At 35.8% G+C, this 18619-nt stretch overlaps 1 protein-coding gene across 3 annotated transcripts in view; it reads left to right on the top strand.

Annotated features, from left to right (window-relative positions):
• LOC131901795 (POTE ankyrin domain family member A-like) overlaps nt 1–18619 on the top strand; it is a 55950-nt gene that overhangs the window by 24643 nt on the left and 12688 nt on the right. For 2 of the 3 annotated variants that reach the window (XM_059252870.1, XM_059252869.1), the window contains exons 9-18: nt 859–946; nt 2744–2826; nt 4698–4755; nt 6792–6820; nt 6904–6964; nt 10034–10062; nt 10153–10213; nt 11647–11675; nt 11765–11825; nt 13447–13541. In XM_059252870.1, coding sequence (XP_059108853.1) covers nt 859–946; nt 2744–2826; nt 4698–4755; nt 6792–6820; nt 6904–6964; nt 10034–10062; nt 10153–10213; nt 11647–11675; nt 11765–11825; nt 13447–13541 — 594 coding nt within the window. The remainder of the gene's footprint in view (nt 1–858; nt 947–2743; nt 2827–4697; nt 4756–6791; nt 6821–6903; nt 6965–10033; nt 10063–10152; nt 10214–11646; nt 11676–11764; nt 11826–13446; nt 13542–18619) is intronic. The other variant, XM_059252871.1, reaches the window with a different exon arrangement.

Genomic DNA, 18619 nt, shown 5'->3' on the forward strand with positions numbered 1-18619 from the left:
CTTTCTGAATTAAAACTACCAGTTCATATGACTTAAATATGAAGTGATAACCATTAGTGTTATGCCATTTAGAGAATAGTGAATCTATGTGAACTTTAAATTTTCTTACCTATCTCACAAGTAAATGACTAAAAATGCTGAGTGTGTAATTGCATAAGGACCTCTCTACTATTTCAAGTATAAATAAGCACCAGGAACATTCCAGACATAGAATGAATGTTCTGATGCTTCCCTTCATGTTAATGCTTGTTATGCTCTAATGATACCCATTTTTTACTGTGGAAGAGTTTAAGATTTCATTGAAAGATTACATGCATTATGTAAACAAAGAAGAATCACTAATTGCTTTTTAATTTTATGAAACTATTTTCTCTCTATCTAAGATTTTAACAAAACTATTTTTTGTACATCCTTCTTTTCATAAACAAAACTAATTCTAAAATATTTCAATTCTTCTCCACCTGGCGTAGTTTGTATATTCATACTAACCAAAGGGCCTTATTATAATATTAAAATGATTTTCTCAAGGAATTGATTTTTAAATCAAATACTTTGATATGGCAAGCACATTAACAGTTATTATTACTTAAATGTATCCTTTAACTGTTTAATTTTTGGTGAGGAATGTAAGTTTCATATTATGAGTTTAGTTCTTTATTGAATTCTGCAGATAATCTTTTTCTATTTCTGCTACAAGGCTTGATTTTAGAATATGTGACTGTATGGGGTAAAAAGACAGGTTGATCTCAAGAGCATGCAAAAGGTTATCTATGAAAATATTTTATCCTATTTTTAAGTTTAGTTGAATTCAAAATAGGAAATTCAACTATATTCTCATTATTATTTTCATTATTTTAGCAAGATATTCCTGAGAATAGTCTGAAAAGTGGTGTGGATGACTTACCAATAGCTTCCAAACAATATGAAAATGTAGAAGAACAAGAAGGTAATGCACATGCTTAACTTGTAAGATCACTTGGCAGAGAGGTTTGCTTAAAACATGGCAACAAATACCTTAGCCAAATAAAATAACCCACGTAATACATATTAAATCAAACAAAAGTAAAAATGTAATAGTAGACAAGAAAAACTTTCATCCAAAGGTTGAAATAAGAATGTCAGTAAAAGAGTTGCCTTTTATTTTATTTAGCTTTTGATAATTTCATGCTTGTGTACTATATTTACATCATTTTCAGGTGTCTGGCTATTCCTACAACCTTTCCTGTGCTCAAGTCCTTAGTAACTATGTGTGTGACTTCTATACTATTAGTAAAGACACACTATTTTTTTTTTGTGTGTGTGTGTGTGTATGCGTGCGTACATGCGTGAATATGTGTGTGCATGTGTGTTTGTGTCTCTGTGCGTGTGTGAGTGTGTGTAAGTGCATGCATGCTTGTGTGTATTTGTTTAGTGTGTTGCTTGTATGTACATGTGTTTAGGACTGATCACTGGAATTGCACAACCTATTATCCTACTAGGATGAGCTCATCTCTGGAAAATCACCTGATTTTTCTTTGTTTATCAGTCACTGATTGCCTACAGATCTTCATCTAGGGGTTGTGCATTGTGAGATTCACTTCACCCACAGTAGCATTTCATCAAGTGTTGTCCTTATATAGGTGTCTTTTCAGATATCATACTTTTGAAATTTCGTGGTAGCAATATCTAAGTCATGCATAGAAGATGCTGTGTAGCTTCAAGAGTGCTGGTACTTTGATTTTACAATCTATCTACCCAATTCTTGCTATTTTTCCTGATCTTTAGATTTAGGACTTTGTAAGTGGAGTTGCGGCATATTATGGTCACTCCTTGGAGTCTGATTAATTGTATATACTGTAATATTTTTATGTACTGTGTAAAGTAAATTCTTTGAGGAGAAATGACAGCTACATTCTTCTGTGGTATAACCGTGACTATAAAAACCATATTTAGAACACAGTAAGTATACTGTTATAAGAAAACGGGAGTAATTGATGACTCCTAGTGTTTATGATTTCTCCATCCATGGATAGTTGATTAGTTTCCCAGTACCAGGAATGAATTTCTCATTGAGTGGGTCTCCGGACCGATAGGACAGCTGTTGGTTACCCCAAAAATAAAAGTGTCGCTATCCTACCATGAGCGTTATCTTGCCAGGCCTTTCAACATCTTGGTGGTGGGATTACTGATTGCTTATCTCCCTTGGCACTTTGCATAGCATGTTCTCATAGTAGGAGAGCAGGTTTCTATGTCAGGTCCAGCTAAATTACTCCAAATTCTGTGTCTAAAGTGTGGAGTCTTGAGCAATAGGGCCTTACAACTAAAACTATTTTGCCAGTTTCAATAAAAAAAATTATTTCATAATCCTTCTCCAATTTCTTTAATTTGTACATTTTTGAATGTGCTTGTGGGTGTGAGCACATGATAAATGTTCTGAAAAATGGATGACGTCTGAAAATGTAGATTTTAGAGAGCTTGGTCATTTATGAGAGGTGTGTTACTACTAGATGAATTAGTCAAGTATTTGGATGTCTTGAAGCTGGCAACATGCAGTTTCTGTACAAGTGATATACAGGTATTTCTACAACTTGGGCATTTATCTAAGCATGTAAATATTCATGTATAAAGTACATTTAATTGAAATATTTGATAAGAGTAAATTTTTTTCTAAATTCTAATTATGAATGTATTTCAGTCTATTGTCATAGAAAATTGTGTATCTAATTGTTATATTTATTTTTTAAATAAAATGTGGATATGTCAGAAGAACTAGAATTAGAAACAATACCGGATTTAAAACTGGAAAATGAAAATGCTTATAATAAGAATGAAGACTATCAAAAGTTGGTATGTAACTATTTAAATTTAAATTTCTCACTTACTACTGTTTGGTTTGATGATCTTACCATATGCCAAAAGAAACTACACTTCAGGCTACTATATTCAGTCCATCAATGATGATTTAACATTGAAGTGAAAGTCTTTTACCTATTATAAAACACAGGGTATTCTTAGAATCCAGTCACACAGCTAATCATTGTCTTTTATAAGTAATTTAGTAAATAATTATGTGATTATTACTTGTGCTTTATGTTAAGCTCTTTACGTAGCTGGAGAGTCTTATGGCTCTCTATTTAAAATAGTGGATGATATAAAATTGTGACTTCAGAGTTGGATTTATTTCATAAAGTTGATTCTTCCTGCAGAAACTAAATTTGTTATGTGATGATTATACTCAGTTATGTCAAGGAGAAATTTTTTCCTTATGGTCATTGGGTTATTTCAAGGTCCTCATTTGAGAAGATAATATGGACATATAATCAACTAATCTGCCAACAGAAAGAATTTTTGATTCCATAAAAGAGGCTTCATTGTGAAGGAAAAACTCAATTATTTTGCTCAATTCAATGAAGAAAATTAATTATTTCCACATTATTGTCCAATATGCTTAATTAATATATATATTGGGAGTTGAGTTAATGTAGAGAATTCAAATAGATTCAAGACACTATAGTTTCCCTTTTACACAATGTTAGGTACTTACTGAAGTATGAGTATGTTCTGAAGACATTTTTAATATTTTAAACCTACATAAATCTGTATAGTCAATATCTACTCTATGTTGAGAAATCAAGAACTGAGAATTTCAGAGGGAAGCCTAATATGCTATAGTAATAGAACACAAAACAAGTAAAAAGCAACTGTTTTAGTTCAGATAGGTGCATTTTGTCATAAAGAAAACATATGGTACAGAGAGACATTTAGGTAAAATTGTCGTTAATACAGGGTAGGAGTGAGAATGGTATTTTGATATCAAAGATCAAAGTATGAAGCCTAACATGTTTTAGAAGATGAGGGAGTGTCCACTCAGTAACTGTCAAATAGGATGGCATTACTGTACATATAGAATAGTGGACAACATATTCTCATAACTTTTAAAATTCTTGAATGACGAGAAAGCAAGATTTGTTGATTCTATTAAACATGCAAAAAATGTGAAATGGTGTTTGGGGAAGATTTCTGTTCATTGAGAAACATTTGCAAAATATTAAAACTGCATAATGGTCTAATGTTATTGTCTAAAGGTAACATAGGAAATAACTTGTCTGCTTATCATTTTGATCCAGATTTACCATCTATAAGAAATTAACGAAATATGTCAGTTTTGTTCGTTCACTTTTACCGAAATTAAGCACATTCTGCCTTCTTCACTACACAATCAGCATGATATAACATGAATGCTTTTTAACATAATACATATCTCCTATCAAGCCTAACCACACAAATAATGTCATTGTATAACACCTCATGATTAATATTAATCGTGTCCTAGAGGAATGGCCTTACTAAAGATGTGAACATTTGTGTCATTAACATTCTCCAACTTTACTAAGAAGAACAAATTAGTTTTATGCATTGTAATATAAAATAATTACTTTTATTGATACATACACATCAGGCATTACTCTGTCTATGGATGTTTTTCCTCTATTCTATATTTCTTGTATGTAATTGGGAAATGAAAGACTTAAACTTGACTGTGTATATAAGATTCTCCATTCAAATACCATGGTTTTTGATATATACTGCATATATTCTCATGAACAATTTTCTTAAAGTCCAATATCATGATATGTTCAGAAATAGAAAATGAGACCTTTTGAAATTACACTACTAATATCACGTGACGGAGTGTCTTTTACCCTAATCCACTGCAGAAAGCTGCCCAGTCATCCAACATAGGAAATGGTCTAGAAGAAAATGAAATAATTCAAGGTAAGAGTCATCATGAAGAGACTTTATGTAAGACAAATGCTGGTATGTTGTGCTACCAAAAGAAATCACTGAATAAATTTACACTTAAATAAAAGACAACAAAAGTGGTAATAAGCCCCATATGTTAATATGCATGAGCGATGTGTAAAATAGAGATACTCCCAGAAGGATCTCTGAGTTCTCTTCTACCTGAGATACCTAAATTGCCCTTTTGTCCATTGACTCAACTAGGTATAACTGAAGGTTTCATGTTTAGCAAAAGATGTCTAATTGGGGCTTTATCTCCTCTTTTATTTGGAGACTCCATTTGGATTTATTTTATATGCATATGTATTTAGAAATATTCTACAGCAGTATGTTTCCATATGGTTTTTCACGTGGACTTTAGTAAATTGTCCATCCCCATATTCCTACCCTAACCTCTCACTTGCATCGCCCTTCCCCCCACTGTCTCTTTACAATTATATATTCTATTTCCCTTTACTTGAACGATCCTCGCAAGCAGTCCCTTACTTGATGCAGAGTCTATGGATTTTAGCACACATGTTGAAGACTTAAATGCTAACACTCACATATAAGGGAAATTATACAGTATTTGACTTTTGGATCTGGGTCTCCTCATTGGTGATGATTTTTTTCTAGCTTCCTACACTTATATGTAAATTTCCTTTTTTTTGATAGAAGCAAAACACCCCATCGTGTAAGTTCACCATATTTTCATTATATATTTGCCAGTTAAAGGACATCTAAACTGTTCCCTAAATCTGGCTATTGTAAATAGTCAATAATGAGCATGTATGAGCAGGTATTTATTGTAGTAGGATATAGAGTCCTTTGGGTATATGCCAGATAGATGTATAGGTGGCTTTAGAGAAGGATTAGTAGCCAGCTTCCTGAGAAAATGCCAGAGTCATTTCCTTAATGGCTGTAAAAGTTTACATTCTCATCAGTAATGAGCAAGTGTTCCATTTTCGTCATATCCTCACAAGCATGAGTTGTCATTTGCTTAATTGAACTTTGCCCTTTGGACAGGAGAAAAATGAAATCTCAAAGTACTTTTGGTTTGCATTCTCCTGATAAAGAAAGATGATGAGCATTTCTTTAAAAGTTTGTCAGCAGTTTGTGTTTTATCTTTTAAAAATTGTCTTTGTATTCCCGAACACCATTATCATTGGGTTAGTTGTTTCCTGGGAGTCCAATTTTTCTTCTTTATGTATTTTAGATACTAACTGTACATTAGAGGTTTGAATGATTAAGTTCTTTTCCTATTATGTAGCCTGATGATGGTGTCCTTTGCCATAAAGAAGCTTTCGGTTTCATGTGGTCCCATTTACTAAATTTCGGTCTTAGTGCTGTATTGCAGGTGTTCTGTTCAGAAGTCTTTCCTGTACCAGTGAGTTCAAGCCTGTTAAAAACTTTTTCTTCTGTCATATTCAGGGTATCTAGTCTTATTTTGAGATTCATGATCCACTTGGAGTTGAGTTTTGTATGTGTATTCTCCTTCATGTATCCATGAAGTTTGGTAATCTCCATGTATGGAGGCTATTTTTTTATCCAGTGTGTATTTCTAGTTTCTTTATGAAAAATCATGTATTCATAGGTGTTTTGACATTAATTTGATTTCATTGATCAACATGTCTATTTTGATGATAGAATCATGATGTTTTTATTACTCTAGCTCTGTAACAAAACATGCAATCTGGGATAGTGATTTCTCCAGCGTATTTTAGTATTGAGAATCTTCTTAAATCTATCCAAGATTTTTTTGTATTTCCATATGAACCTGAAAGGCTTTTTGATGCTGTTGTGGTTGTTTTTTAAATTTCTCTGAATTTTGATGGGAATTAAATTGAATCTATAGATTTCTTTTGATATATTTCAATATATTTCTTGTCAGCTGCTTTCCTAACCAATAAAATAATAGATGGTTATTTTGAAAGAAGGGAATAGAACTCATTGCCCTCTGAAGCCTTCATAAAGGTAGGTTTGGAATTCTTATTGTGCATAAGATTGACTATACTTTCTTTTTCTTTCAGTTTGGGCTGAAAAATGTCCACATCCAGAGGTAAATGCCTTTTAATATTTATATTGAATATTTATATATTGTTGAAATCCAAAATATTGATTAAATGTCTCTTTTCAAAATAGCTGAGGGATGATTGTCATCTAGTCTCCAGATCCAAGCCTGAAACACAGCAGTCTCAAACAGGTAAATTTTGTAAGTCACTTTCTCCTGATCAATTTATTCTAATACATTTCAAATACACACAGTCTTCCTGATGCCAATTATATCTTGACTATAATGTTGGAAGGTTTTGTCATAAGCAATGCCAACTCACTAGTGGCATACATGCTTTAAAATTATTACATTGACAACATAAAACATTTAGAAATGTCAGCTCAGCTTCAATGTTTAATATTCATGTTGGACTGCCTTATCATTTCCAGTGTGCAATCTCTGTTTATTAGTGACTTGTAGAAGTCAATCATGAGACTAATGAGACTGCCCCAGTGTGTGACCATAATTTCTTGATGGATCTCAGAATGCACACCTACACACATAGCTATCTGTAAGGACAAGGCAGAAACTTATTTGAGCTCAGAGATTCTGATCTGGACTGGACAAACAGCAATGTACAATATCTTCAGGAAAGAAAATCAATTTTTGTGTTGCTCTAGAACTCATAGTACACTGCTTCACTTCACTCATAGTGCATTGTAATTTAATTACAAGGAATAGGAAATGCATTTAGAATTCTTATCTACAGTCTATTTCAATAACACAGCATACACTATCATATAGTGGAGCAGTCATTGACAATCCCAAAGCTTACATAGATATCTTGCCATAGGAAACTTTCAGCTTCATGTGGTCCCATTTATTAAGTGTGGGTCTTAGTGCCTGTGCTACAGGTGTCCTATTCAAAAAGTCTTTTCCTGTACCAATGAATTCAAGCCTATTACACACTTTCTCTTCTGTTATATTCAGTGTCTCTGGTCTTATTTAGAGATCCTTGATTCATTTGGAATTAAGTTTTTATTTAGGGTAGTAAATACAGATCTCTGTGCAGTTTTCTCCATGCAGCAATCAAGATTAGTTCATTACCATGTGTGGAAGATGTTTTTTACCCAGTGTATATTTCCGGTTTCTATATGAAAAATCATGTGTCCATTGGTGTGTGGACCTCCATTTGGTGTTTAGTTTGATTTCACTGATCAACATGTCTATTGTGATGCTAGAACCATGCTGTTTTTATTAGTCTACCTCTGTAACAAAACATGAACTCTAAGATAGTGGTTTCTCCATCCTCTTTTCATATTAAGTATCCTTTTATCTCTATTCAGTGTTGTCTTTCATTATTTTGTTCTTTTTTTATTTAAAATTTTATTTTACATACCAACCACAGATCCCCCTCTCATCCCTCTTCCGACTCCCCTCCAGTATACCCCCAGCCCCTCTTCCAAAAAAGTGTTAGGTCTCCCATGGGGAGTCAGCAAATCCTGGTACATTCAGTTGAGGCAGGATCAAGCACCTCCACACTGCAACAAGGCTGAGCTAGGCATCCCACTATAGGTAATGGGCTCCAGATTGCCAGCACATGCACCAGGTATAGATCCTGATCCCATTACCAGGGGGCCTTCAAACAGACCAAGCTACACAACTGTCTCCCATATGCAGAGGGCCTAGTCCAGTCTCATGCTGGTTCCACAGCTGTTGGTCTAAAGTTCCTGAGTTCCTACAAACATGGTTTAGTTGTCTCTGTAGATTTCCCTACAAATCTTGACCCCGCCCCCCTTGCTCATAGAATCCTCTTCCCTCTTCTCTACTGGACTCCCAGAGTTCAGCCTGGTGCTTGGTTGTGGATCTCTGCATCTGCTTCCATCAATTACTGGATGAAGGCTCTATGATGACAGTTAGGGAATTCACCAATCTGAATACCAGGGTAGGCCAGTTCAGGCACCCTATCCACTATTGCCAGTCTTCTAATCTGGGGTCATCCTTGTGGATTCCTAGAAATTTCCCTAGCACCAGGTTTCTCCCTCACCCCATAATGTCTCCCTCTATCAAGATATCTCTTTCATTGCTCTCCCACTCTGTCCCTCTCCCAGCTCAGCCATCCCATCATCCCCTCATGTTCTCTTCCTCTATCCCATCCCCTTTATTGCTCCCCATCCCCACTTTACTCATGGAGATCTCCTCTGTTTCTCCTTCCCATGGCAATCCATGTGTCCCTCTTAGGCTCCTCGTTTCCTAGCTTCTTTGGAGCTGTGGGTTGTAGTCTGATTATTTTTTTTTCTTTACATCTGGTATCCACTGATGAGTGATTACATATCATGTTTGTCTTTCTGAGCCTGGGTTACCTCACCACAGGAGTCTTGCCTGCTGGTCTACAACTGGGGCTACAATGGGTGGGGGTAAGGGGGCTTGGGTTGTGCCTCTGAAGCAGGGTGACCGGCTGGGAGTACAGTAAGTCACCTCTTGGTCCAATGGGAGCCAGCCAAGTCTGTGTCTCAGGGAACAGCTATGGTCTTGGGGGATGGGTGGATTTGGGAGAGCAAGTGGGACTTGTAAATAACAGAGTCTTATGTGGAGTGGAGGTAGTTAGTTCTGCCTGCAGGAGACTTTCCAACTGGCCTGAAATTGGGGCTGCAATGGGTGGGGGAATGGGGGCATGGGTTGTGCCCCTGGGCCTAAGGCCTAGAGGCTGGGTGACTGGCTGGAAGAACAATGATTCACCTCTTGGTTCAATTGGAGCTAGCAGAGTGTGTGTCTCAGGGAGCAGCTGCAGTCTTGGTGCAGTGGGTAGGCTTAGAGGGACAGAGTAGGACTTGTGATTAAAGGATCTGATGGGGTGGTGGGAATCAGACCTGCCTGCAGGAGTGTTGCCTGCTGGCCTGTAACTGCGCCTAGGAGAACGGGGACAATCTGAGCTGGTGGAGTCTCTCCATTCTTTTGTTTGGTTTTTTATTTTTTTATTTTTATTTTTTGGATTTCCATATGAACCTGAAAGGTGTTTAGATGCTGTTGTGGTTGGTTTTTCTTTTTTTCAATTTTTCTGACAAATTATATTAGAATTTTGATGGCTCTTGCACTGAATCTTTAAGTTGCTTTGCTAAATTTCGGTATATTTATGTCAGTTTTTGTCCTAAGCAGTAAAATAATAGGAGTTTATTATGAAAGAAGGGAATGAAATCTCACTGCCATCTGAAGCCTACATAAAGGTAGTTTTGGTGATCTCGTTGTGCATGAGACTGACTCTACATTTTTCTCTTTCAGTTTGGGCTGAAAAATGTCCACACCCAGAGGTAAATGCTTTTTAATAGTAATATTGAATAATTACATCTTGATTGAAGTCCAAAATATTGATTAAATATCTCATTTCAAAATCCATTCAGCAGAGGGATTATTCTCATCGAATTTCCAAACCCAAGTCTGAAACACAGCAATCTCAAGCAGGTAAATTTTGTAAGTCACATTCTCCTGATCAAGGTATTTTAATAAATTTCAAAAGCACACAGTCTTCCTGATGCCAATTATATCTTGATGATGGTGATGGTAGACTTTGACATACGCAATGCCATCTGATAGTGGCATACATGCTGGAAAATATATTACATTGGAAATATAAAAAATTTGCAAAATAAGCTCAGCTTTAATATTTAATACTCATGATCTAAGGCCTTATCCTTTCCAGTGTGCAAGCTCTCTGTTTATTAGTTACTTATAGAAGTCAATCGTGAGACTAATGAGATTTCTCCAATGTCTATGATTTCTTGATACCTGAGTCTCAGAATGAACACCTGTTGTACCCAAAGTTACCAGAAAGGGCAAAGCAAAAACATATGTGAACTCAGAGATTCTGTTCTGCACTGGACAGCCAGCAGTATACCACATCTTCAGAAAATAAAATCAAGTTTTGTTTTGTTCTAGAATTTATAATGTATATCTTACCTTCATCTGTACTGCACTGTAATTTAGTAACAAGAAATAGGAAATGTATTTAGAATTCATATCTATAATTTATTTCAATAACACTATCATATGATGGAGTGATTATTTAAAATCCCATAACTGGTATACATATCTTGCCATAAAGAAGCTTTTAGCTTCATGTGGTCCCATTTATTAAATGTAGGTCTTAGTGCCTGTGCCACAGGTGTCCTATTCAGAAAGTGTTTTTCCTGTACCAGTCAGTTCAAGCCTATTACACACTTTGTCTTCTGTCTTACTCAGGGTCTCTGGTCTCATTTTGAGATCCTTGATCCACTTGGAGTTGAGTTTTATTCAGGGTTAGAAATACAGTTCTCTGTGCATTCTTCTTGAAGCCATAAAGTTTGGTGAGCACCATGTATTGAAGCTGGTTTTTTCCAGCGTGTCTTTCTAGTTTCTTTATCAAAAATAGTGTCCATAGGTGTGTGGACTTACGTTTGGTGTTCATTTTGATTTCATTGATCAACACATATACTGTGATGCTAAAACCAAGATGTTTTTATTACTCTAGACCTGTAAAAATCATGAAATCTGGGGTGGTGGTTTCTCCAACTCTTTTTGTATTGGGGTTTGTTTTACCTCTCTCCAGGGTTTTTTCTTTGTTCATTTGTTTTTATTTCTATGTGGAGCTGAAAGGCTTTTTCATGCTGGTGTGGTTATTTTTTTTTCAATTTCTCTGACTAATTATGTTGTAGTTTTGATGAGAATTACATTAAATCTATAGATTGCTTTTAGAATGTTTCAGTCATTTCTGTCAGCTGTTGTCCTAACCAGTAAACTAATAGGTGTTTATTTAGGAAGAAGGGAATAAGAACTCACTGCCATCCAAAGCCTATATAAAGTTACTTTTGTAGTTCCCATTGTGTAGGAGATTAATAAATTTATCCTTTTTCTTTTAGTGTGGGCTGAAAAATGTCCTCACTCAGAGGTAAATGACTTTTAAAATTTATATTAAATGATTAATATTTATTGAATTCCAAAACATTAATTAAGTATCTCATTTGAAAATCCATTCAGCTGAGGGATTATTCACGTCCAATCTCCAAACCTGAGTCTCTAACACACCAATCTCAACCAGGTAAATTTCGTATGTCATATTCTTCTGATCAGTTTATTTTAATACATTTCAAATGCACACAGACTTCCTGATGCCCATTATATCTTGATGATGGTGATGATAGGGTTTGACATAAGCAATGCCATCTTACTAGTGGCAGACATGCTTCAAAAACATTCACAAGGACAATATGAATTATTAGTAAATGTAAGCACAGCTTCAATGTTTAATACCCAGGTTCACTCACCTTAACCTTTCCAGTGTGCAAATTCCCTGTTTATTAGTGACTTCTATAAGTCAATCATGAGACTAATGTGACTTCCCTAAAGTTTGAACATCATTTCTGGACACCTAGGTCTCAAAACGCACACCTATAGTAAAGCTCCCTGAAAGGTCAGGGCAGAGACATGTTGAGCTCAGAGATTCTGTTCTGGGCTGGACAAACAGCAATATACCACCTCTTCAGAAAAGAAAATCAATTTTTGTGTTGTTTATAACTCATAGTGCACTGCCTTCCTCCATCTGCAGAGCATTGTAATTGATTTACAAGGAATAGGAATGGCATTTTCAAACCATATCTATAATCTATTTCAATAAATTAGGGTACACTCACATATGGCAGTTCAGTCACTGAAAATCTCATTACTTATATGCACATCTTGTTTGCTTTTACACCTTTTCATTTCTCTGTACTCTATTGTCTGAAACTCATCTCTCTGTGTTTATATCAGTAAAGAAACCATGTCTGCCATGGCTTACTTACTTTCAAAACTTAAAAGTCAAAACCTATCAGAATCACACAAAGTAATTAAAAGAAAACAGGAAACAAAAGCAAATGAGATCTTCCGATCTTAGAATAACCTTTAATATAGTTTCTACATGTCAAGGAGAAAAACGGATACAACCGTAACAAAGTGGGTTCAAGTTGAAGTCCAAAAGAAGAGTTTAAGCATTATCTTAAGCTAGGGTAGCTACAGCAATACCCATTTTTCTTGGGAAAAAAAGGATGTACAGTACAAAATGACTCCATGTGATAAAGTGAGTCATAAAAGAGCAATTTGTCGGGCGGTGGTGCCTTTAATCCCAGCACTTGGGAGGCAGAGGCAGGCAGATCTCTGTGAGTTCGACACCAGCCTGGTCTACAGAGCGAGTTCCAGGAAAGGCTCCAAAGCTACACAGAGAAACCCTGTCTCAAAAAACCAAAAAAAAAAAAGGAGCAGTTTCAGTGCAGAGCAAAAGCATGTTATCCTGTTCACAGAAAAATGTGTGGTAAACCAAGTACCATTTGGGGGAAGTGAACAATGAGTTACTTAAGTTACTCTTGCAAGGCAAGGATAGTTTACAGGATGAAAATGTTATTTTCCACAGTTCCTTCATATGTGGATGTAAGCATATAGGTCATTTATGAGTTTCCTGACAAATCATATGAAGCATGTATATGACTCAAAACTGGCCAATATGTAGTACCTGTCCAAGTGTTGATTTGTCTACAATTACAAGTTTTCTTGAGGATGTAAATATACACCTATACCATGTGGTTAATTGAAATAACATATAAAAAATAAAACCCTAACTTTACATTATTTCTATTTTTATAGAGTATTATTTTGCCTAATTGTTGTTCATATTTTTTATGTAAAAGATATAATATTTTCAGAAGAACTAGAAGAAGAAATAACAGAATTTAAAGTGGAAAATGAGAGAAGTTTTGATAAGAGTGCAGAAAATCAAGAATTTGTACGTAAAATTTAAATTTAAATTTCTCATTTCCTATTGTTTGCTTCAATGACTTTGCCATAGACTCACATGCTACATTTTAAACCACGTTATTCAGTCAAAAAATTAATAATCGAGTAATACAATGAAAACATTTAATCTATTCTTAATTACAAAGTATTCTTAGAATGCCATGACATTGCTAAATATTTCCTTTGATGTATAGTAAGTAAGTTTCTGATAATTGTAATTGCTCTATTTTTAATGTATTTACACACCAGCGTAAAGACAAGACTCAATGTGAATATCATGGATTGGTTTTTGAAGTAACAATGCATTCTTTATATTCTACATACCCTCTCTCATGTGTACAATGTGTAAAGATTTTTAACCATTCTTCCATGCTGCCTTGTCAATCACTTTATGGTGTCCTTTGCTGCACAGAAGATTTTTAGTTTCATGGGATCCCATTTATTACTTTGGTAATTACTTGTTTATAGTGTCTGTACCAGTGACCTGCTCAGAAAGTATTTAGCTATACCAAAGAATTAATCATTAATCTGTAACATTTGGGCCTTGTGTTGAGATACCTGGATCATTGGAAGCTGAGTTTTATGCAGGGTGAGAGATAAGGCTCTAACTTCATTCATCCACCTATAGTCCAATCTGTCCAATGTGACTGGCACCATTTGTTTTCTACAATGTGAATCGTTGGCCTCTTTTACAAAAATTAAGAGACTGCAGGACTGTGGGCTTATATGTGGGTCATTAGTTTTCTACCACCAATCAATGTTTGTTTGGGGACCACTGCCATACTCTATTTATTACTTCAATTGGTTATCGTAACTTGAAATCTGGAATGGTGATGCTTCCATAAGTTTTTGTTTTTGTTCTTTTTAGTTTGCTTTGTTTTTGTTTCATGGTTCAAAATTGTTTCAGCTATTCTTGGTCTTTTGGGTTTCCGTTTGGGATTTAAAATTTCTTTTTCATTTTCTATGAACATTGAACTGGAAATTTTATGTGGACCATGTGGTGTTCATATATCGCTTTTATTAGGATGACCAGTTTCACAATATTAACCCTACAATAATGATCACAGAAGGTCTTTGCAAGTTATCGAAATATCTTCAGTTTCTTATTTTCACTTTCTTACTGCTTTCATTGTTGAAGTTTCACTTTTTGGTGACATTTATCCTAATTCATTACACTTTGAGATTATTTGGAATAGCATGGTTTTCTTGATTTTATTCTCAGTATGTGCAGTATTTTTAGGTAGGCTACTGATTTGGAGGCTCAGATTAAAACCTGTTACTTTGCTAAATGTATTTATCAGCCATTGGAGTTTTCTGGGCAAAATATGTTTTTTATAGAATCATATTATTACAAATGAAAATATTTTCACCTCTTGGTTTCTTTCATGTATCTTGTCTTGTCTTACTCTTCTAGTTAAGACTTCTAGTACTATATTGAACAGAAGGAGGAAGCGTGGTCATCCTTGTCAGGTTCCTGATTTTAGAAGGAATGATTTGAGTGTTAACAATATGTTAGTTGTGTGTTTGCTTTTTATTGGCTTTATTATGCAGAAATATGTCCTTTTCATTCTTAGACTCTCTGAGATTTTTATCATAAAGTGACAATCAATATTGTCAAAGACCCTTTCTGTATCTAATGACATAATCATGTGCTATTTGTCCTTGAGTCTGTTTCTGTAATGGATGGTGTGAAAGTGCTATCCTCTAAATTGAATTCATTAGATAAGTTCTTCCTATTTTATTGGTTTGTGCCCTCAGTTCAGTTATTTCCTGCAGTCTACTCCTCTTGGTGTGCTTGTTGCAGAGCTTTCAGGTGTTCTCTTAAGTCTCTAAAATGAGATCTCTCAAAATTCATTATGAAGGCAGTTGGTGCTATGAACTTTCCTTTTAACAACCCGTGCAATGTGTTCCATACATGTGAATATGTTGTGCATTAACTTTTATTGAATTTGAGGAAGTCTTTAATTTCTTTCTTATCTCTGCCTTGACCCAGTGGTAATTCACTGGAGAGTTGTTCTGTTTCCATGAATTTTTAGACTTTCTCTTGTTTCTGTTGTTGTTGAAATTCAACTTTAATCCATGTGGTTTGATAGGATGCAGGGAGTGTGTTTCAATTTATTTGTATCTGACAAAACTTGCTTTGTGACTGAATATGTTGTCAATTTGGAGAGTGTTCCATGAGGTGCTGAGAAATGTCTTCATTTGTGTTTGGATGAAATGGTCTCAGGAGATCTGTTGGGTCCATGTGAGTCATAATGTCTTTTAGCTCCAGTATTTGATTGGAATGGACTCAAAGACTCAGTGGTAAATCCATAAATGTATGGATATTGAATTTCAACCAAGAAGCCAAAATAATACAATGGAAAAAAGAAAGCATCTTCAACAAATGGTGCTGCTATAACTGAATGTTGACATGTAGAAGAATGCAAATAGATTCCTATGTATCATCCTGCACAAAACTCAAGTCCAGGTGGATCAAAGACCTCAACATAAATCTAGTTACACTGAACCTGATAAAAGAGAAATTTGGAAATAATCTTGAATCCATTGGCACATGAGACAACTTTTTGAATAGAATACCAGTAGAGCAGACACAAAGGTCAATAATTAACAAATGGAGCCTCAAGAAACTGAAAATCTTTTCTAAGGCAAAGGGCACCATCAATGGTAAAAAAATGACAGCCTACAGAATGAGATAAGATCTTCACCAACCTCACTTCTAAAAGAGAAAATAGTTCCAAAATATATAAACAAACACTCAGGAAATTACACATCAATAAACCAAATAAATCAATTAAAAACAGGACACAGATCTAATCAGAGAATTCTCTGTAGAAGAATCTCAAATGGCCAAGAAACAGTTACAATAGAGTCCATCTTACACCTATCAAGATGGCTAAGACCTAAAACCAAAGTGACAGCTCGTGATGGAAAGGATGTGGAGCAATAGGAACACTTCTCTCTTGGTGGTGGAAGTGGAAACTTGTACAACCACTTTGGACATCACTATGGAGATTTCTCAAAAAATTGAGAATCTATCTACCTCCAGACGCAGCTATAACAATCTTGGGTATATTCCAAGGCACACTTAATCATACCACAAGGACTCTTACACAACTGTGATCAGAGTTATTTTTTCATAACAGACCAGACCTCAATACAAGCTAGATGTCCAACAACACAAGAAAAGATATAGAAAATGTGGTACATTTACATAATGGAGTATTACTCATCTGTTAAAAAACTGACATCATTAAACTGGCATGTCATGTTGATATGCAATGCTTTGTTGATACTCATGGAAAATTTGCCCTTTCTTAAACAAAAGAGAGGAGGAGTTGATGGGGGTGGGAACAGAAAGTGAATGGAGGTGAGGGACTGAAAGGCAGGTGAAGAGAGAGCAGAAACTGTGGTTAGGATGTAAAACAAACAAACAAACAAACAAATAAATAAAAGAATCGAAAACAAACAAAAACCAAAATCAAACCAAAAAAAGAAAAAGGAAAGAAATTTGCAGGCAAATGTGTGGAACTGGAAAAAATCATCTTGAGTGAGGTACCCAGAGCCAGAATACAAACTTGATTGTGCCCTAGCTCAATTGTCATCAGACAGGCTTCACCCAACACCTGAAGGAAACAGATACAGAGACCTGCAACCAAAATTTAGGCCTAGCCTGGGGGAATCCTGCTGAATAATGGGAGGAAGGATTATAGGAGTCAGAGGGGTCAAGGACATCACATGAAAACCCGCAGAATCCACTAACCTGGCCTCATAGGAGCTCATTGAGACTGAAATGACATCCAGAGTGCCTTCATGGACTGACCTAGGCCCTCTGCATACATGTGGCAGTTGGGTAGATCTTCCTTCTTGTAGTACTCTTAAAAGTGAAAGCAGAACTTTTCTCTAATTGTTTTGCTGGCTTTAGGGATCTATTCTTCATACTTGGGTCCCTTGCCCAGCCTTAAAGCAAGCATTTGTGCTTAGTCTTACTGGAACTTGTGATGCCATGTTTTGTTGATATTCATGGGAAGCCTGCCTTTTTATGAATAGAAACTGAGTAGTGCATGGGGGACAGTGTAGGGAGAGACACAGGAAGTAGAGGTGGGGTGGAAAGCTGTGGTTGGGATGTGAAATAAATAAATAAATTTAAAATAAAACCAAAAAGTTGTAATTCACATGTAGTGAATATTTACTATATGCTGTGATATTAAGCCCTGGATATTACAGATCAGGAGAGCAACCAACAGAATTTACAAGAGCCTTTGAATAGAGATTGAAAAATACTCAATAAAATAACTTTCAAAGCTAAAATAGACACACACCAAAATGATGATCTGCTGTGGGATGTTCTGCATGGCAAATGTGTTGCTCTGATTGGTTGCTAAATAAAACACTGATTGGCCAGTAGTCAGGCAGGAGGAAGTATAGGCAGGACAAGGAGGAGAATAAAGCTGGGAAGTGGAAGGCTGAGTCAGAGACACTGCCAGCCGCCACGATGACAAACAGCATGTGAAGATGCCAGTAAGCCATGAGCCACGTGGCAAGGTATAGATTTATAGAAATGGATTAATTTAAGCTGTAAGAACAGTTAGCAAGAAGCCTGGTATGGCCATACAGTTTGTAAGCAATATAAGTCTCTGTGTTTACTTGGTTGGGTCTGAGCGGCAGTGGGACTGGCAGGTGAGACAGATTTGTCCTGACTGTGGGCCAGGCAGGAAAACTCTAGCTACAAATGGCGCCCAACAAGTTGGCAAGAGTTTCCACCTAAAACCTGAGAAAAGATTCTAAAACGGAGCTAAAAATAGCTTCCTAATAGTCTCTCTTAAATGAGCAGCACCTGCCCGTTTGAGCTACTTGTGGGTTCCTGACATGCGCACTCGACCTGCAGTATGGCAGGAATGAGGCCTCTGCAAGTGGCACACTAAGCTGCATGGTGGATTTAGCCTTTGCTAGTACAAAACAAAAAAAGAGGTTTCTGGGCTACACGCTGCTTGGATGAAAGTATAGAACCACGATAGCTCCCAGAGCTGGCGGTAAATGTACCACCACCATGTTGGGAAACTGAGG

This window comes from Peromyscus eremicus, unplaced genomic scaffold (assembly GCF_949786415.1).
Source record: "Peromyscus eremicus unplaced genomic scaffold, PerEre_H2_v1 PerEre#2#unplaced_401, whole genome shotgun sequence".
Lineage (NCBI taxonomy): Eukaryota > Metazoa > Chordata > Mammalia > Rodentia > Cricetidae > Peromyscus > Peromyscus eremicus.